This window comes from Magnusiomyces paraingens (assembly GCF_902498895.1).
Source record: "Magnusiomyces paraingens strain CBS 517.90 genome assembly, contig: contig5, whole genome shotgun sequence".
NCBI classification, from domain to species: Eukaryota; Fungi; Ascomycota; class Dipodascomycetes; order Dipodascales; family Dipodascaceae; genus Magnusiomyces; species Magnusiomyces paraingens.
Genome location: NW_022474071.1, coordinates 2383345 through 2404001, shown reverse-complemented (window position 1 = coordinate 2404001; position 20657 = coordinate 2383345). Strand labels below are relative to the sequence as shown.

Sequence of the window (20657 nt, the reverse complement as noted above, 5' to 3'; positions counted from 1 at the left end):
TTCTTGTCAATTCCAGTATAAAAAAAAAAGAAGAATAATAATAATAATAATAAACAAAAAAAAAAAATTAATAATAAAGTCCATATTCCATCATCAATTTGTTTCTTTTGTTTCTCTTCTCCACTTGTTTTTTTTTTTTTGTTTTTTTTTCACTTTCTTGCTTTTAAAAAAAAAAAAAAAAATTTCTCACATCGGGGGAAAAAATTTATACATACATACATATATATATATATATATATATATATATATATATATGCTTCTAATCAACTTTTACTTATTTAGGACATACTCCAGCCAACCAGCATCTCGCCTAAAGGATTTAAATAAAAAAAAATAAAATAAAAAGAATAGTCTTCAATGTAGAATTGGAAATTCAAATTATCAATCACCCGCCTCGGATAAAAAGTGAATTTTTTTTTTTTTTTGTTTCTCGATTATCTTCTCATTCAAATATTGGACCTTAAAAGAAAAAAAAATCATATCGTTTATCTTTTTATTTATTTATTTAGATATTTTTTTTAAATCAGTTTGAAACTGATATATAACCTTCAATCATATCTCTTTTTTTTTTATATCTTTCTCCTTCATTGACGTAGCCCTTTATTTTTTTATTTTATTTTTATTTTATTCCCTCTTGTCTAACTGTGCATATCATATGCTTATTATTATTATTATATCTTTTGTTTTTTTTTTTATTTATATATATAGTCCTTTTTAAATCAAAAAAGCTTACATTTTATTTTATTTTATATAAAAAAAAACGTCTCTCTCTTTTCCATTTTCCCCTGGACACGCGGGCTCTTCTTTGCTTTTCCCATCAACTCAAAACTAGCATACACATGTCTATTTGTTTATCTGTTTATCTGTTTTTATCTGTATGTATATATGTCTGATGTTAATAAATTCAATCATTCAACGTATACAATATTATTATTATTATTATTATTATTATTATTATTATTATTATTATTACTATTACTACTACTGATGCTTGTTTCTTGTTTCTGCCAGGCTGTTCATCTCAAATTGTCGCTTATCTTAACTTCATGACAGAAATTCCCACTTTTGATTCTCTTTTTCTTTTTTCTTGTAGAAATTTTTACTTGCATATATTCACATACAAAAAAAAAAAAAATTGTATTTTTTATATATATATATATTTTTACCATTATTATTATTATTATTATTATTATTATTTTTATATCACTATTAACCATTTGCTTATAATAAATATATATACCGCTTACCATTCACTAATACTACTGTACTACTACTACTACTACTACTAATACTAATACCACCACTACTTCACATTGATATTATTATCATTTGCTCAAGATAGTTACTATCACGACAACTTCCATAACCCGGAGGAGCATTTTTTTATTTTTTTTTTTTAGGAGAGAAAAGACACAAAGAAAAAAAAAAAAAAAAAAAAAAAACCCATTCATTAACTCTAAAATCGCTCAGCCCATATATATATATATATATATATAGGTATATATAGGTATAAACAGTTAACAAAATAAAAATAAAAAAAAATTTAAAGTAAATAAAATCAATTGTTAATGTGTATATCAGAAACAATAAATATATATCAGTCATATTTTCCTTCTTCTTCTTCTTCTTCTTCTTCTTCTTCTTCCGGAAATTTAAAAACTTTTTTCTTCCTTTCCATTTTTAAGCAAATTTTTAATTATTTCTTGCACCCTTTTTTTTTTTTTTTTTATTTTATTTTATATTTTTATTAGACAACATTTTACATTCCATGATTATTAAAAAAAAATTATTTTCCCTTTTTTTTTTTTATTCATTAAATACGAAAGGAAGAAAAAAAGGATAAATTTATAAAAAAAAAAAAAATTTAAGAATTTAAAAAATTTGAAAAAATTTTAAACAAAATTAAAGATAAAACATCAGCCGTGCGTGCATCTACCGTACGGCTGGCACTTTAATCTAAAAATAAAATAGAAATATGCGCCTTCCTTTCAATCATTTTTTTTATTTTTTTTTTTTATTTTAATTTTTATTTTTAAAAAATAAAAATTGACCTGCAATAGAACCCCAAAGGAAAGTAAGGCGACATAATGTTAATGTTGAATCTTTACGTGTAAATTGAAAATTATTTTTTAAATTAATTAGGAGGTAATTATTCAGGTGAGATGATTCAAGTGATTCAAGTGATTCAAGTGACTTACAATTCTATCATGTTGACAAAAATTAAAATGGAAAAAAAAAAAATAAACAACCCCTTTATTTCAATTCAATTAAGTCTAAGTCTATATCAAGTCTAGTATTTTAAGTCTAAATATTTTATTAATAAGGTACTATGTGTTAATTATCTTTCTCTCTCTCTCTCTCTCTCTCTCTCTCTCTTTTACTCCCCTGATTTTAGATTCTTAATATCATCATCTTATTTACCCGACATTTACTTGCCTTCAAACCAAACCAAACCAAAAAAAAAAAAAAATTACTTTGAGATTATTTTTAATTAATTCAGGGGGAGGGGAGGGGAGGGGAGGTTTTGGTGTTCAAAATATTAAAATAAAAATAAAAAATAAAAAATAAATGAGTGTGGCTTATCGTAAAAAAATTTAGTTTGATAGTTTATGTGGGGAGTTAAAAAAAAAAAATAAAATAAAAAATAAAATACTCCTTTCATCTTTTTAAAATTACTACAAATAATATCTTAATAAATCACTTTATATATTTATATATATTTATATATATATCATTTACTATAAAATCATTAAATTCATTAAAATCAATTGATACTGAAAAAACCCCCAACAATTGATAAATAGTTATCTTCCATTCTCTTCTTATTGTAGTTCCCATGCATTAAACAAACTTTCCATACTTTTCCTCTTAGAATGAATGTCGTCTCCCTTTAAAAAAAATTAAAAAATTAAAAAATTAAAAAATTAAAAAATTAAAAAAAAATTAATGTTTTTTAAAATCATAATAAATAATCTTCATTCTATGCCATCGTCAATCTTTTTATCCAAATCCCTGGGGAAAGTAAAAAAAAAAATTAAATAAATAAATAAATAAAAAATAAACTCTTCAATCTTTAACGGCATTTTTTCTTTTTTCTTTTTTTTTTTTCCTTTTATGCTTCTTCTTTATTTCTAAGTTAAAAAAAAAAAAAAAAAAAAAAAAAAAAAACCTATATATATATTATACAACATACATCAAAAAACCTTTAAAATAATCCCAACTTACCCCGAAGTTTAGCAGCCGCAGATTTATGTGAAGATGTATCCCCAGTATCATCATAATCCATCATCGACATGGCTCCAAACTCAGTAAATACCTTGGGATCAAGTCTTTCTTCATCGACCTTTTCAGGAGTCTTTACGTTTTTCAGGGGGTCTGCATCCCTCTTACCATTCTTACCATTCTTACCATTCTTACCATTCTTACCAAATCTAGTCTCTGCCGTCAAATTTGTGTCACTGGTAAAACTAGTATGGTCAACTTCTTTACTAATTTCACCATCCTCACCCCCTGACGCAGAACCAACTTCCCTCAAAGTCTCAGATCTGTTGCCTACTCTTTCAAGTGGCTCTAATGTAGCTCCAACCTTAACACTGTGTCTAGTACTAGAACTAGAACTAGAACTAGAACTAGTACTAGTACTAGTGCTTACACCAACTTCATTGCTACTTCCGTTTGTTTCATCTTCTGTTTCCACAAGTCCAGGCGTTCGACCACTGCTCCCGCTCCGTCGTCGCACGCCCTCGTTGCCATGTCTAACAGGGGTATGCGGCCGTGAAAACGAGGTTGCAGGGAAATGTAAAGGCTCAGTATGGTGACTTGGGGTCCGTGAAGATGACGAGGCTCCACGAGATAATCGTTGTGATACCCTTACAGATGCAAACTGTAAACGGGTGGGTGTCAATGAACTGGCAGATGTCCCCATCAATGACCCTCCTGACCCACCACTTGTAGTTTCAATATCAGCAACAGGCTCGTTTCCTAATGGATCAACATTAGCCTCAAAGGCTGAGGCTGAAGCTGAGGCTGAAGCTGTGGTTGCCGTGGTTGTTGTAGTAGGAATACTACCATCGTCATTCTCTGTTGCTGCGGCTGTCGTACTCAATGACACAAGACCCCCTGCGCTTACAGAGTAGTAAGAAGATGACGCAGCAGAAGTTAAAGAAGGAGCAGTGGACGACGACGATGACGACGACAACGACGACGATAATGATAACGATGATGCAGGCAACTCTCCAACTTGCTTTGGATTATGCTGCAGCTTCTCATCCTTTTCAATCGAACTAGAAGACTGTGACAGCGGAGAAGATGTGCCTGTTCCTGCACCTGGAAATTCGGAGGACGACGAAGACGTGATGTTGTTGAAAATAGATGCAATTGCAGAAGCTGCAACAGTTGCAGGTGATGATAATGATGATGGTAATGGTGATGGTGATGATGACGATGGCGATGACGATGTTAATGATAATGATAATGACGATGACGAGGGAAATGACGTAGATGATAAAAGACCCGCGGCTTTATTATCCTGTTGCTGTCCATCAATTGTAGTTGATGTCTGTTCTATCAACCCCTCCTTTTCTCGCGGCCGTGAATTCATCTCTTCAGATGTGCGACCAAACAATTCAGCCCAGTATTTGAGTCCACGAGTATTTGGCACAAGAACCATCTTATCTGCATCATACGCAAACTCTCTAGTACGATCATACCCAGTGCCTTTGCTCACAAACTCATGCCTCCGCGCCAAAAAGTAGTCCCATACAGACCGTGTTTTCTGCTCAACTCCTGCTGCCTTGCGCTCTGCTTCATTGTTATACAAAAACGTCCCGTACTGACAGCTGTATGTGTGATACAGTAGCCGCCGCAGGAACCGCTCCCCAAACTCAAACCGTTCAGGGAACTGTACAACCATTTGATAAACCGCGTCCAAAAACTGATGAAATACTGGAGACGTGTACTTCATGCTGTTGCCGCCACCACCAACTCCACCACTACCAAGACTCATGGTCGACTTGACAAACTTACTCCCCACTTCCCGCAAAACTTGATGTGCTTGTGCGTACCCATTACTGCCTCCATTGCTATTTCCATTGATTCCATTGGCCCCACCACTAACATTCCCATAATAGTCACTTGACCCCCGTGACCCCACCTGCGTCTCCACAAAATTGCGCTCTGAGTTGAGATGGCCAGATCGCTCTGCAAACCGATGTCCAAAAGACAACCATTCCTTTTCCACAAGAACCATAAACCCATCCAAAGTCCGGTAATATGGATCAAGCATAATCTCTGCAAGTCCTGCTAACTGTGCCGTCCGATCCCAGCCGTCAGAACAGTGAATTATAACATGCGAAAAGGCAACATGAACCTGCTGCGCAACAGTTACCGCACCATCCATAATGGTAGAAATGTATCGCAGCCAATTAGACTTGTAAAGAGCTTCTTTGGATGGCGGCCGCGAACTCAAATCACCTTCCTTGAGCGCTTCAACCATCCGGTTGAGTGAATCACGCATGACGTGGATATTATCAATGCCAAGATATACCTTTCGTGCTCCCTTGTAGTTTTCCATATTCTCTGACCCAGCCCCCAAAGCTGTTTGTGCCATGGCGTTGGCAGTTGGTCTGGCATCTACAATCAAGTTATCCTGTTTGTTTCCTGGAGTGATAGCTGTAAAATCTTTATTTCTCTGGCCATTTGGCAAAGGACTATTTACTGGCTGGTTAGAGGCAAAAATCGCTGCTGCAATCTTTTCATCTTGAGCTGATCGGCTCTGTTTGAAGCCCACCATGGGTTGAGAGCACCGCGTGATGGTGCACCCGTTAAATGCATGATAGTAAGTGAGAGCTGGGACACGCGCTTTAGATCGAAACTTGGCGCCGTATGACAAGACAGAATCCGAAATGCATGCTGGAATAACAAGAACAGCGGGGTATGTTGGTGACAATTTGTAGTCAGCATTAATATTGGTCAAGCGCCAGTTGCTCTGGGCCACAAGGGAATCGCCATTCGATTGATGGGGGGCATTGGCTGGGGGGAGAGCACCCATGCGGCGGAACTCTTGAAGAGGATTGTAAAGAGTCCATCCATTAAATGAGCGCTCGTGAGAAACAGGTTTGTAGATAAATGCGTAAAGGCGTGACACATCCGAAACACAAGTGAGACGGAGCAGACTGTCAAAGGTATCTTTTGCGGCCGCGTCGGTGGTAAAGGAAAATGCAATGTATGTAAAGTCTTTACATCGAATGCGAAGGGTATTTGGAGTATGATGGGTGATTTTTGGGATTTTTACGATTGTTGTTGTTGTTGTTGTAGGCCCCGCGTGTTGCTGTTTGCTGTTTTCATATGGATTTGAAGATATTTCTGTCGTTGCAGCATTGTTATTTGAGATTGATGAAAGCGCATATTCTGGAACTGGAGCTGGAGCTGGAGAGTTGCAGTATCGGCGCTCAACGTGGGAGATTATCGGGTAGCAGATCCAAAGCTCTCGTTTGGATTCGTTATCGCGAAAGATGACGTGGTGGGTAGTGAGATGAAGAGTACCGATGGAGCTGTTCCCCAGCCGAGTACAGATAACGTCCGGGACCTAAAAAGGTTAGTTTTTTTTGTGTTATTACTAGATTATTAGAATCAGAATCGAATTTAGCCTACTTTTGCAATTTTGATAAAGTCCATGGTTCGTGATTATAAAAGAAAAAGAAGGAAGGTCAAAAAAAAAAAAAAAAAAATGCGAGATATTCGTAAAAAAAAAAAAAAAAAAATAGTGTCAAATAAAACTGACAGGCGGCGGTAACAGCAGTAGCAGCAGTAGCAGCACTTAATTTTAATCGTTTAGTGAGGATGGTTTTTAATGTTGGGCTGAGCAAATATATGTCACGTGAATCATAAATTTGTTACAATTACAACTTTTTAATTAATTAAAATAAAAAATAACTTAAATTACAACTTTGTGTTACATATTTTGATTACATTATGGTTTACATCACAGTCAACCAATCAGTGCGACCCGGTTTCTGTACAAACCAAAATAAAAATAATAAAAAAAAAAGAGAGAGAGGACTTTTTTTTTTTAAATCTTTTTTGGCTTGCCAGTCTTCCCTAGTACATCATCATCATTAACCACCACAACCACCACAACCACCACCACCACAAATATTTCAATTTCTATACTCATAATATAGAAGCAAACTAATCCACCCCCTCCCATCACCAAATACCATCCTTTGAACAATTAACACATTAAAAATGGTTAAACCAGACTTTTGGGCCCAGCCTCTTCGCGTATGTTGATTGTAATTGCCCTTAATATCCTTAAAACAATGCTAACCACAAAAAAACTTTCTTTCTTTTTCAACCGTTATACAGTACATTAGATGGAGTGCTCACGAACAACCCACCCTCTTCTACACTGTCATCATTGGTGCTGCCGGACCTCTTTTCGCTCTTACTCTCACTCCCCTGCGAAGGAAGTATCTCTTTGCTGATGCCCCTGAGATTCCTCTGACTTACCCTCTTCCTCAAGCCAGAAACAAGGAACTTGCCGGCTACGATGACGAGTAAATTATAAACTTGAAATGAATGAAATGAAAAAAAAAACAGTACATATCATAAACTATACTCATACCCAAACGCTCATATTCACACAAACCTCATAAACAACCAGCCATGACCATTCTCAGTAGAAGCTCCTGGGGGGCTCTCTCTCAGAAACTGCAATGTTTCAATGCACATCTGTTTTTTTTTTTTTTTTTTTTTGAAAGTTATTAGAATTTTTTTATACGTTATTATCAAAGTTAAAGTAAATTAATTGCATTTTTTTTTATTATCATCAAAATAAAAATCTCAAGTTTGAGATTATGGATAAGACTTGGATCTTTTCAAATATCGATTGGCTCGGGGATTGCTGTGAAAATTACGCGTAGATAATTACTTGTGGGGAGTGTAAAAATATGGTAGTTAAACAGATATCGTATGTTATAAACACACCTAGATCAAAAAAAAAAAAAAAAAAAAAAAAACACATCCACTAACCTTAAAACTTTTCTACAATCATGATAAAGGCTATTGTCAATCGTATAGACTTGTGATTCAATTGATTATCTTATATTATTTCAAGTTAATCCAAAAAAAACATATTGCACTACCCAATCATTATAGAAAATATTTACCATGATTTATCAGGCCCATATTAATCTTTCAATTAACATGATCATGTCAATTTTAAAATCATGAATCTTGTAAATTCATTTCCCAAACACATGTGACTTTACTATTATTTACTACAGGTACCAACTACATAAAACCAATTTTCATTTAAATTTGAATACTAGAATGTTAACTTTTGAATACTTTAAATAAAAAACTACAAATATATATATATATATAAACCTAAAAAAACCAACAATAATACCTCAATCCTTTTTAAGACTGCTTTCTATTGACAAATCATTCTCCGCAATAACATCACTTTCAATAAACTGATTCAGTTCTTCTAATGTTTGTTTTGGGCCAGTGAACCACTTTCTTGCATCAATGTAGTAATATGCTAACGACCCTAGCCATACAGTTCCATTAATAACAGCTGTATAGTTCATTGTATCTTTTGTAGGATCTGGTCCTGAAAGGGGGAACATTGTTAAACACACAATGACAAACGTGCCAAAAATAGTTGCAATAGATCCCACAACTTTAGACCCAATTCTACCAAGATAAAAGGGACCTGGCTTAAATGTATCGACATTGAAAACCACGCGCATAAAAATGGGGATAATCCATGCGAGGTAGTTTGATGCAACGGCAAGCGAGAAAAGAGCACTGGTGGCCGCAGTGTCAATTAACGAAAGCAGGGCAATGATGAGAGCTAATGTGCAAATAAACCACATTGCACGGAGAGGAGATTGTAATTTGACGTTGAGGACACGAAGCCAACGAGAAAATGGAAGAGCACCATCGCGAGAAAAGGCCCAAACTTGGCGAGACCCTGCAACAGCAACAGAAAATCCCATAAACCATTGAATTACAAACAGACAAGTCATGATTCCTATAGTCCAACGCTTACCTAAAGCATCATAAAGAATTTGAGCCATTGGTTGACCAGATGAAGCACCTAGAAGATTTTCAATGTTTGTATCCATGGAGGCTGCAATAACTGCATTTATGAAGAAACCAAGGATTCCACATAATGAAATAGACCCAACAATACCAAAGGGGACTGCAACAGATGCATTGGAAGCTTCTTCAGCCATATGAACACATGAATCAAATGCACAGATTGTCCAAACTGGTGAGAGCCAGGAGAGGATAAAGCTGAAGCCTTGGGGCCATGTATAAAAGTTTTCCATATGGCTAAAAACGTATTTACCTGAATTAATACCCCCAGCGTTCCTTGCTTTACCAATAGGCAAAGCAATCATAGTGACCACAATAACGACAGCATTTGTAATAATACAAAAAGTTTGCATTTTAGCCACTAGTTTAGAGGCAAGCGCACCTGCAATTCCATGACTAATGACTGTAGCTGCAAACACGCCATATGTGTGGTACTTTGTGGGACTATATCCTCCATCGGTAGCAATTGCAGGGACTGAAAGTAGTAAAACTGAAAACCCATAATCAATTGACACAAGAGCACCAGTAAGACCAAGAGAACTGGCATAACCAGCTAAGAAACATAGAGGCTTACGGACAGATGGAGGTGAAAACTTGTATGTCCACCAGTAAAGGCCACCAGAAGTAGGCATGGCAGAACCCATTTCTGCCATAGACATACCAACGGTCAAAATCAAGCATGAGGCAATAAGCCAGCCCCAAGTCATGCCAACTGGTCCTGCTGGCAGAGAATACACAAGAACTGAGGCAATGGAGGGGAGTAAACTCATAATACTAAAGGCAATTCCAAAGACTTGGATAACCGAAAAATTGCGTTTAAGCTCAGGAGTATAGCCAAGTTCTTTAAGGAGAGTGTCGTCTTTGTTGTCACCAGGCTGATCACCTAGTTCAACGGAGATTACTTTTTCGTCATGTATACCCATTGTTTGTAGAATGAAGATGTAAGATTTTTTATTGAGTGAAAAAAAAGGAATAAAAGAATGAAATAGAGATATTTTAAAGACTATTTATATTTTAAACTAAAAGGATAAAAAAAATCATAAGTTTCATTTGAACCACATAGCTAGCTATTATTGAATAAACTGGTTGGGTCGTTAAGTTTATTTTTTTTTCAGTACTTAACAAAACACTCAAGCCGCATATGATTTTTTTTCTGCTTTTGGAAAATAAATAAAAAATGGTACAGTAGCAGAGGTCACTTGAACAATAATAATAAAAAAAATCATTTTTTAAAAAAAGAAAAAAAAGAAAAAATTTTAACAAGTAAATTCACTCGGTCTATAAAAAACATTGGTTGAAAATTGAACATATTTTTCAAAAACATGGTGGGGGGAAAATTAATATTCGGATGGAGCTTCTTCAATGGGTAAGAGATGGAGGGGTGGTCTGCTCCATTATTACTTTGAGTACTCAAAGATGGAGAGAACATTAACAAAATTAAAGAATAGGGCTTGCATGAAAGAAAATGTGGCTTCCTGATGACCTAGAAAAGAGAGCTGTAACCGAACATTTGCTAAAAAACAAGCACTTCAACTGCTAGTTTAAAAGGGAATTAAAGACATGAAGGTTTTTTGTATTTCATTTGTTTTTCCATTCAACGTTTCTATTCAACTCCTAGTTTTAACATTTTTGAATCAAAGAGCAAAATGAAAAATCTTTTGTTCGTTTAAATAAATAAATGAATGAATAAATAAATAAATAAACAAAAAAACCATGACAAAATAAAGCATTTTGGGCTCAAGTTTTTCTAAGTTTAGAAATTCAAGAGCTTGTCAGATCCTCATAAAATAACATCATTTCACGTTTTTCAAAACATATCATTAGGGAAAATGAAAACTACCGATTTTCTCCGAGAAATGAATATTCCATGCAAAGGAATAAAAAAAGAAAACCAATTTGAATGTTAAGCTTAATTGATTTCATGTTAATCTAACGGTCGGTTTCAATATCTGTTATGACAATCGATCCGTATTATCGGACCCTAGAGCTGTTTCGATACCCGACTCATTTGAACAAAAAAAAAGTGTTAAAAACCATCAAACTATTTGATTGAAAACTGGAATCGAGTTTCAACCCGAAATCTACACTTTAATTGGGCAATATAAGTCTATGACTTGATTTTTTTTAAGCTTATAATTGTTCCATGTGACGATAAGCCACCTGGAGCCTCGATTTTTAATTCTTGGCTCTTTCGATAACATGATAATGACCTTATCGGTAATAAGGAACAAAAAAAAAAATTAATACAAATTTCATCATCATCTCATGAAAAATTTCCCCAGGAATATATACAATGAATAAAAAAACAAGCGTTTCGTCTATTTACAGATGGATGAATAATTAATAACACAAAAGAAAATGAAAGCAAATTGATCAACAAATACCACTTTTACCCGACACAATTACCACTGGTATTGGTTAGATCCTCTGTAAACCTTGATGGGGGCATTGTGATGTTGCTGCCAAACCTTGCGGTTGGCAATGCGGTCCTTCTTAGCCTGCTCAAACTCTTGCTTGGTCTGCTTAGTCTTAAGAATGGCCTTGATGTGAATGTAAGGGTGGTGCATGATACCAGAGCGACCACGACCCTTAAAGTGAACACGTTTCTGAATGAAGGGCTCCTTTCCAACCCAGATCTGAGAAATGTAAAGCTGTTCAGGATCAATCTCAAGCTTCTTTGCATGGTCAATACCTCTTGTGAGCATCTCACCAACATCACGGGCCATGCGCTTCTTAGAGAAGTGGCATTGGGTGATAGCTTGCTTGAGATCCATTTCACGCAGCAGTCGTGTAAAGACAGTACCCTTCTTGTAGGAACCCTTAATGCGGACAGATGTCAGGTAGACGGAAGGTTGAAGGAACTCGAGCTCCTCACGGGTAAGAGAAAGCTTAAAGCGGCGGCCGTCAGGGAGAGTGATGATTTGCTTAGGAGAGTAGGAGCCATACTGAGCAATAGCGGCCTCGTAAATTTCACGCTTGAGTGGTGACAGAAGGATTTCTGTAGGCTTCTCAGGCTTGGGGAAGTTGTGTGCAAGCACGTCGGGGTCGTTGGTAAAATCAACCTTGGTGTAGTCAATGGCCTCTTCCTCCTCAGAGCCATCTTCCTTCTTTTTCGGGGTCTGAGATTCACCAGCACGCGAGGCCACAGTGTCGAGAACAGTAGAGCCGGTAGGAGTCGTGATGTCTCCAAAAAGAGACGAAGTGGATTGCTGGTCTTCTTCAACTGCAGTGGAAGTCTTTTTCCAGACGGGGGCTGAAGAGTGAAGTGCACGCCGCAAGACAGGAGCAGCAGTACGGCATTGTGTGGGAGCTGCTGAGATGGAGAGCTGTCTGAAGCAAGACGTCAGTGACCGGGAGAGCATTGTGGGATGGATGTGAGGGTGGGTGTGGTCAATGAGGGATGATGATGGGTATGGTATATGAGAGGGTATGAAAATTTTTGGTGGTGGTGGTGATGGCCAAGACAAAAAAATTTTAATTGGTGGTTGGGCAGAACAACAAGATCAAAAGAAATTTCACAAGATGACTAATGATTAATAATGAAAATTATTACAATATTTTGTCACAAAACAATTTCACTTGTCAGGCACGCTTTCAGCCTTTTCTTCTCCACCGAGCCCAACAAGGCATCGTTATTTTTTTTTTATCGTTGCAGTTGCTTGCCTGGGAAAAAAAGGAAAAAAAAAAGAAAATTCTTTATTTTATTTTTTATTTTTTTATTTTTTTTTTGATACTAAGATCCACAATTTTTAAATGGATCTTGTTTAAAATTTAAAATTTTTTAAGGAAATGGGGGAGGTGTTGAAAACTAAAAAAAAAAAAAGGATTACTTTCAATATAATACTTTTTGGCAAAAAATACCCCAAACTATAAATCAATTAATTTCCATTTTGGTGATCTGAGTAGTGATTGTGCAATACTTACGTATATGCTCATATATATATATATATATATATTAAAACATTTAAATTTAGGAATTTTTTTTTTTGTTATTAAAATTTCACTATGTTGAAGCTCATGAATTTGAGTGAATATAAAAAGCCAGATGGCACTTTATAAATAGGCATTGATTGTAGTCTGGTCAAGCCCCTCATCTAAGAAACTTTCTGGGATAAGTTATATATGAGTCTTTCACTTACTAGATTAAGAAAAAAACTGGGTATTATGCTAAAAAGATTATTTACTAAAAATCAATCTTTTGTAGAATAAAAATATCAAGAATAATAATTATAAAATTTTTTTTTAAAAAAAAAACGACCCTTTTCTTCTTTCCAACTCATATTTCTTCATTTTCTGAGAAACAAAAAAAATAAAAAAAAAATAAAAAAAAATTCTTTTATCCCTTCTGTTTCAATTATATCCATTAATTTATTAATTCATCAATTTATTATTTTCAACTTCTTCTTCGTTATCATTCAGCTTACATCTTAAATAATTTTTTTTTTTTGACAAAACGAACTTGTCCTTGTTGAGGCCTCAACGTTTGCTTGTCACCTATTTTTATTATTTCATGTCACTTTCATCATCTCCACCGACTGCGCTGGGGTCCCAGAAGCAGCAGCAAGAGCAAGAGCAAGAGCAAGAGCAAGAGCAACAGCGGCAGCAAAGACAGCAGCCTAGAAATGAGACTCTGCAGGGGACTTTTGACCAAGGTTACGTAGCATGTGAACCTAGTCTTGGAGGAATTATTAGTAACAGTGAAAACCGCAGTAATAGTAGCAGCAATAACAATAAAGACCGGCTCAAGGAGCGATTGTTTTTGGACCCTAGAGCACTACGGGCTGCCCAAGAAACCGCAAATATCCCATCACCAGCGCTGGATTCGCCGGTGACGACTGGGTCTCCATTTGATGATAGTAATTCTATTGATATGTCTGCTATGACGCAAGTGCTTAAGGCATCGTCTTCATTATCGCCATCATCTTCTTTGTCTTCTGCATCGTCATTATCGCGTCCAGTCAGCTATACCCCAGAAGAAGGCAGTCCAACAACACCTGCAAGAGCCCGTAATCATCACCATCACCATCATCATCATAGTCAAAGTCAAGGACAGAATCAAAGTCATGGTCATAATAATGTGTCTGGGCATGGACATAGTCACAGTTACAGTTACAGCCATGGAGTTCATGGCCATTTGCGACATCCGTCATTATCCTCATCTTTTTCAACCACCTCGAGTTGGTCTACTGGCACAGCCACAACATCGAGTCTGGCTTCTGCACCTACAAGTACAGCACCGTCTTCTGCTTCGAGCACATCGAGCCATTATAAACAGCAGTACCATAATCATCAAAAGGAATGGCGTACGAATGCACAAAAATTGCCGGAGCCGGTCTCGGGATCCAGAGCCATGGGGGATAGTAGCATTACTCTTCAACAGGGTAGGGAAGATGGAGATAGCGGCGGCGGCAGCGGCGTCGGTGGTGGTGATGGTGGCAGAAATAGTAGTGATGGGTGCAGCAATGTTCTAGGCAGTGGATATGCACGGCTGGGTAACCATGACAACTCAGACAATAGGTCCTGTTTAGGAGGAGCCCCCCTGGCTGGATCGTCGCTGGCTGGTTCTCAGGCTGGCGGCAGGTTGGCTGGGTCGAATAATAGTGATGGTGATGATTTTGGGTTTACAGTTACCACTGGGAAAAGCAAGAGCAGTCCAGTCTCTATTTTTGTTTCTAATGGTACCAATAGCATTGTTGGTGTTGCTGCTTGTGAATCTGAAGAGCCCAGAGTTGGAACAGAAGCTAAATGCACCACTGACGACACCGAAAGTAATGCTACTGCTAATACTACTGCTACCACTGCTAATACTAATACTAATACTACTACCACCACCACTACAAACTCTGTTGTTAGCACCACAGCGCCCCAAACCGCCAGCGTAGCCGCCTGCCACTATTCTCCAACCCTAACCTCTCAATTATCTGCCCATATTAACACTACTACTGCTGCTACTGCCACCACCATTACCACTGCTGCCACTTCCATTTCAACCACCACAAACTCCTCCTCTTCTTCAACATCACCATCGTCATCCATCCCAACATCACCTCTACGCCGATACCTCCACATTAGACCGCCAGACCCTGTTCTGGCTCCGTCCACAAACTTAAAAAGTAATTTAAACATTCATCAGGTGACGACTCCGATCTCACCGGTATCTCGACAGACATCTTATTCAGCTGTCACCTCTCCCATATCTCCACCCTCTGTAGCCCCAAACCATTTAAACAAGCAGCAACAGAATACCAAGCAGAAACAACAGCTTCAACTACAGTCTCAACCGCAACAACAATCAAAACAACAATCACCTGCCGAGCTACAACATTCAACTTCTTTAGACTCATCTCGAAACTTCACGGCTATCCCCACAAAGCAATACCGACATCAACATTCAGCTTCCGTTCCGGTACCCCCTTTGCAACTACCTCCTTCTTCATCTCAACAAGCTAAAATGTCAACATCTTCTCATCCTCCTTCTCAAGCTATTCCCGCCACTACCCAAGCTCAACAAACATCATCGCACTATAGAACTTCTTCGCGACATTCATCAAGCAATGGGGTTAATAGCAATGGCCATGGCAATGGCCATACAAACGGCAACACTAACGGCAATGGAAATACAAACACTACAAATACTTCATCTTCAACAAACCCTCCCCAAACAAAGGTTCACCGACGCCGGTCAATTGGCAACTGGGATCTTATTAAAACCGTCGGTGCTGGTTCTATGGGCCAAGTAAAACTTGCCCGGAACAGAGTCACAGGCGACTACTGCGCCGTCAAGGTCGTCCCCCGCGCTACCGTTGAGCACCGCCGGCGGCTTCAGCAGCAAGCTGCAGAAGGCCATCCGCCAGAACCCCAGTCCAACAAAGAGTCAGACGAGTCGAAAGATATTCGTACTGTCAGAGAAGCTGCAATTGGCAGGCTTCTTCATCACAAGTACATTTGCCAGCTCTATGAAATGCATGTCATGTCATCACATTACTACATGCTTTTTGAGTATGTTTCTGGTGGACAAATGCTTGACTACATTATTGCCCATGGTTCTCTTAAAGAAAAACAAGCACGAAAATTTTCGCGGGCCATTGCGTCGGCCTTAGATTACTGCCACCATAACAGCATTGTTCATCGAGGTATTTATTTTAACATTGCTACAATTGCTTTTTTCACCTCCTTTTTTTTTTTTTTTTTTTTTTTAGAAAGAAAAACTTTACTAACACTAATTCCTTTGTCTAGACTTGAAGATTGAAAACATTCTCATTTCTCAATCTGGTGATATTAAAATTATTGATTTTGGTCTCTCCAATCTTTTCTCAAGTGATCACCTCCTGCGTACTTACTGCGGATCTCTCTACTTTGCTGCACCAGAACTCCTATCCGCCCACCCTTACGTGGGCCCCGAAATTGATGTGTGGAGTTTTGGTGTTGTACTTTATGTACTAGTCTGTGGCAAAGTCCCCTTTGATGATCAGTCTATGCCTGCTCTCCATGCTAAAATTAAGCGTGGGTTTGTCGAGTACCCTCCCACAATCACTCCAGACTGCAAAGATCTTCTCTCACGCATGCTTGTAGTTGACCCAACTAACCGTGCCACTCTCCAAGAAGTTCGCCACCATCCCTGGATGGTCAAGGGATACGACAAACCTCCGGACTCTCATATTCCTAATCGCCAGCCTCTGCGCTTGCCTTTAGATCCCGCTGTTATTCATGATATGACGGGGTTTGAATTTGGTTCCGAAGAGCACATTACCAAGAAGCTTACTGCAATTTTGGAGTCTTCTCGCTACATTAGTGCATGCCGCGAGTGGTACCGTGTCCGTGGCATTGATATGGACTCAGGCATTCCTGTTGTTGATAATAACAACTCTTCCGGCTTAACTGGCTCCGCTCATGAACAAACCAGAAAGTCAAGACATTTTAGCATTGACTTTTACAAGCGCAGATCTTTTTCTGGTGATGATCTCAATGGTAATTCAAATTCCCTCCCAATTGGCTCTCCATCTGGGCCCATGCGCACTCAAGATCCCACAAATGCATACCATCCTCTGATTTCTATTTACTTTTTGGTTCATGAAAGACAGGAACGACTTCGCAAGGCTAAACTAGAAGAAGACCTTAAGCAGTCTCAACATTTGTCACCACAACAGTCTTTGTTGTTGCAACAGTCTCAGCAGCAAGCTCAGCAGCAACAACAACAGTCGCAGCAAATTTTACAGCAACTTCAGCAGCAACAACAAGCTCAGCAGCAACAACAGGCTCAGCAACAGCAGGCTCAACAGCTGCAACAGGCTCAGCAGCAACAACAACAACAACAGTCGCAACAAATTTTGCAACAGCAACAACAGCAACAGCAACAACAGCAACAACAACAAGCTCAAGCTCAAGCTCAAGCTCAAGCTCAACAGCAACAGTTTTTGCAACCTGCATACCAGCCTCAGACTCAACAGCAGCAACTACCTCATACTACGTCACCGCAGATGGTGCATGCTGCTATTGCATCGCCATCACTGCAGCCGCAGCAACAGCAGCAGACTCCAACCATCCAGGTTCAAGACCTCAGCACTACTCCATATTCGGGACAACAGTACAGAGAACCTCCTCAATCTCCTCCACACAGACAGTTTGCATTGCAACCCACGTCTCCTGGCGCACCTACTCCTGCTTATAATTATCAACCTCTTGTACCTCTACCTCAACAACAGCAGCAACAGCAACATGATGAAAAACGCTTTTTGGCACCTTCTATTCCTGCTCCTGAAGCTGTTCACACGTCAGCACCTACCTCTTACACTGCTTCTTCTGCATATGCACAGCCACAACAACAATCACAGCAAGGTTTGACTCCTAGTACTTCTAAAGGCCGTGCACGTTCAAGAACACACGGCGAGTCTGATTCTTCAGAGAAACTATTTATTTTTGGCGGGAGTAAAAACAATGCTGCTAGCCACACAAACAGCAACAATAGTGGCGGCGGTGGCCTGAGCTTTACTACAAACTTATTGCGTCGGTTTAGCTCTAAAAGAAAAGCCTCAAGAGAATCTCCACAACAGCAATCTTTGCTTACACGGCCTCAAAGCAGACATCATCACTCGCAAAGTGCTGCTCCTGCGTTTAACGATATCGGCTTGAATGAGGATGGCTCAACGTCTCCTCCTTCGAACCTTTCTCGTAATGCAACAACAACTGCTGGCTACAAGCAGCAGCAGCAACAACAACAGCAACAACAACCTACTGCCAATGTCACTTCTCCTCAACAGTCTTACAATCCACAGCAGCAACAACCTCCCCAAAACGCTCAACATCTTTCCAGATCTGTTTCGAGCAAACCTTATCCCAAGCCTGGCTATTTGGACCCCAATGCTTATGCTAGCCACTCAATCAGTGCAGCCACGAGCGGTGGCTACGGAACAGCCACTACAACTCCCGGAAACATTGCCATTGCTGCCTCGAAACAAGGGACATTTACTACTGGCTCACTTTCTCGAAAGTTTCATCCTTCTGCTCGTGCAAAATCTCTTGGTCATGTTCGCCACGATCAGCAGCAGCAGCAGGGTAATGTTCCTCCTCCAAGACCACCTCGCGACGACCTTGGATCGGTCCCACCTGTGCCGGCCATTGCAACGTCTTCTGGCACTGCTACTCCTGCCGATAGCGCTGACATTGCAGATGAATTCTTTGATCAGTATTATGGAAGCAACGACTCTGACGAGACTGAAGGCAGAAACAGCAGTAGTAACAATTCGAGCACTAACCAAGTTTCTAATCCTATTGCAGGGGCTTCGGCAACTGCCACTATTACTTCACCTACCACGAGTAACAGCACATCTGGAGTACCGGCTAGAAGTGCGGGTGCTAAGGGTTCTCTTGCACCTGGTGCGTCGATTGCTGCAACTGGAGGACAGACTCTTGTTAAACAAGCATCTAACGTTTCTTCTAACCACCCTGCTCCTGGCCAACCTGGAAGTATGCCTTCGATTGATTATCCCAAGCAGGTGTTTCTCAAGGGTTTCTTTTCTGTTCAGTCGACATCCACCAAACCCCTTGCCTACATCCGGTCCGATATTATTCGTGTACTGAACCAGCTAGGTGTGGAGTACCAAGAGATTCGTGGTGGATTTTCTTGTATTCATCGTCCTTCGTTGCGCGATGATGGCAATATGCATAGCCAACAGTATCTTGCGGCGCCAGGCTCGCCTGCTGTGGGAGGAGGTGCGGCGCACTCGCCTCCCAACTCGCCGCAGGCTGGCGATGCTCCTCAGCGCGGGCACTGGCGTAAGCTGTCGTTTGGTTCTGGATTTTTCTCTAACCGACGGAGCCGGCACCAGAATGAATCTACCAATAATATTTTTGATTTGTCGTCCGACTTGTCTACGGATAGCGTGAGCGCGTTTACAAACAATGGCCTCATGATTACCAATTCCAGTGGCAGCAATGCTCAAATTGCACAACCGCCACTGTCTGCGGCTGGGTCACTTGGAAGCCCACAGTCACCGTCTACAGGAGGTAGCGGAGGGTTCCGCAGTGGAGGCACGAATGGCGGAAATGGTGGCAGTGGCACGTACAATGCAGGTGGGTCTGACTTGTTATCGTCAACGACTGGAGCTCCCACGTCTAATTTGTCGCAGGTGCGGACTCCTTTGCAGTTTGAGATTTGGATTGTTCTTGTGCCTATTCTCAAGTTGCATGGTGTACAGTTTAAGAAGCTACGGGGTAATTCGTGGTTATACAAGAATCTTGCGACGAAGATATTATCAGAGCTTAGATTGTAATTTTATTTTTGGCTATTAACAATTAATAACAAGAAATGAAAAAAAAAAAAAAAAATTACAAGAAACCAAAATTTTAAAATAAGGAAACAAAAAAAAAAAATTTAATTAAAAAAATTAAAAAAAAAAAATAAATAGAGAAAGGATTAGTGAGTGTTTTTTTTTTTTTTTTTTTTTTTTTTTTTCAAATTTAAAAAACAGAAGGAGTTGGAATGACATAATAATATATAATAAAATTTACTAGTATATTTTGAGATTGAAATAAAGAAAAGTATATTTGAAATATTCTTATGAATTTGTATGTGATCTCATATCCTCATGAGAGTATCTAGACAATAAATCAATGAATTGAGTCAAGTTGAGTCAAGTTGGGTCAAGTTGGGTCAAAACTGTGTCAAGTTGGGTCATGAAAGTAAGTTTTGGTAAGTTATTAAAATAGGTAAGCTATAAAGTACCAGGTAAGAAATAATTTTGTAAATTATATATCACGTGAATACTTATAGTGTAATACATTGATCTTATAAATGCTTAAAATTTTTTTTTTTTTTTTTTTAAAATTTCTTGCAGCACCGCCTTTTCTTCTTCTTCTTCCTCCTTCTTTCTTCTTTCTTCTTCTCCTTTTTTCCATATCAACAGAATTTTAGTCATTCTTCGGTTCTTTTAAGCTCCCTCTTTTCAAACACAGCCACTTTCTACCACCCTATATAAAGGCACATTTTTCTTCCCTTTTAATTTTTTTTTTTTCAACTTTACGGTTTATCTTTTAGTTTTTCTCTTTTATCT

At 38.4% G+C, this 20657-nt stretch overlaps 5 protein-coding genes across 5 annotated transcripts; 2 read left to right on the top strand and 3 right to left on the bottom strand.

Moving 5' to 3' along the window:
• Nucleotides 1–3205: 3205 nt before the first annotated feature.
• Nucleotides 3206–6675, bottom strand: SAPINGB_P006398 (uncharacterized protein; the record flags this gene model as incomplete). Its single annotated transcript, XM_032001109.1, has 2 exons — nucleotides 3206–6586; nucleotides 6652–6675. 2 exons carry the CDS (start codon nucleotides 6673–6675, stop codon nucleotides 3206–3208), a joined length of 3405 nt encoding a protein of 1134 aa, XP_031857000.1.
• A 570-nt stretch (nucleotides 6676–7245) lies between these two features.
• SAPINGB_P006397 (uncharacterized protein) lies at nucleotides 7246–7560 on the top strand (the record flags this gene model as incomplete). The annotated part of the gene is made up of 2 exons (XM_032001108.1): nucleotides 7246–7281; nucleotides 7366–7560. The coding sequence occupies 2 exons, from the start codon at nucleotides 7246–7248 to the stop codon at nucleotides 7558–7560; spliced, it is 231 nt and encodes a 76-aa protein (XP_031856999.1).
• An 851-nt stretch (nucleotides 7561–8411) lies between these two features.
• SAPINGB_P006396 (uncharacterized protein) lies at nucleotides 8412–10031 on the bottom strand (the record flags this gene model as incomplete). Its single annotated transcript, XM_032001107.1, has 1 exon — nucleotides 8412–10031. One exon carries the CDS (start codon nucleotides 10029–10031, stop codon nucleotides 8412–8414), a length of 1620 nt encoding a protein of 539 aa, XP_031856998.1.
• A 1479-nt stretch (nucleotides 10032–11510) lies between these two features.
• SAPINGB_P006395 (mitochondrial 54S ribosomal protein uL22m) lies at nucleotides 11511–12470 on the bottom strand (the record flags this gene model as incomplete). The annotated part of the gene is made up of 1 exon (XM_032001106.1): nucleotides 11511–12470. One exon carries the CDS (start codon nucleotides 12468–12470, stop codon nucleotides 11511–11513), a length of 960 nt encoding a protein of 319 aa, XP_031856997.1.
• A 1148-nt stretch (nucleotides 12471–13618) lies between these two features.
• On the top strand, nucleotides 13619–19877 carry SAPINGB_P006394 (uncharacterized protein; the record flags this gene model as incomplete). The annotated part of the gene is made up of 2 exons (XM_032001105.1): nucleotides 13619–16241; nucleotides 16345–19877. The coding sequence occupies 2 exons, from the start codon at nucleotides 13619–13621 to the stop codon at nucleotides 19875–19877; spliced, it is 6156 nt and encodes a 2051-aa protein (XP_031856996.1).
• Nucleotides 19878–20657: the final 780 nt, after the last annotated feature.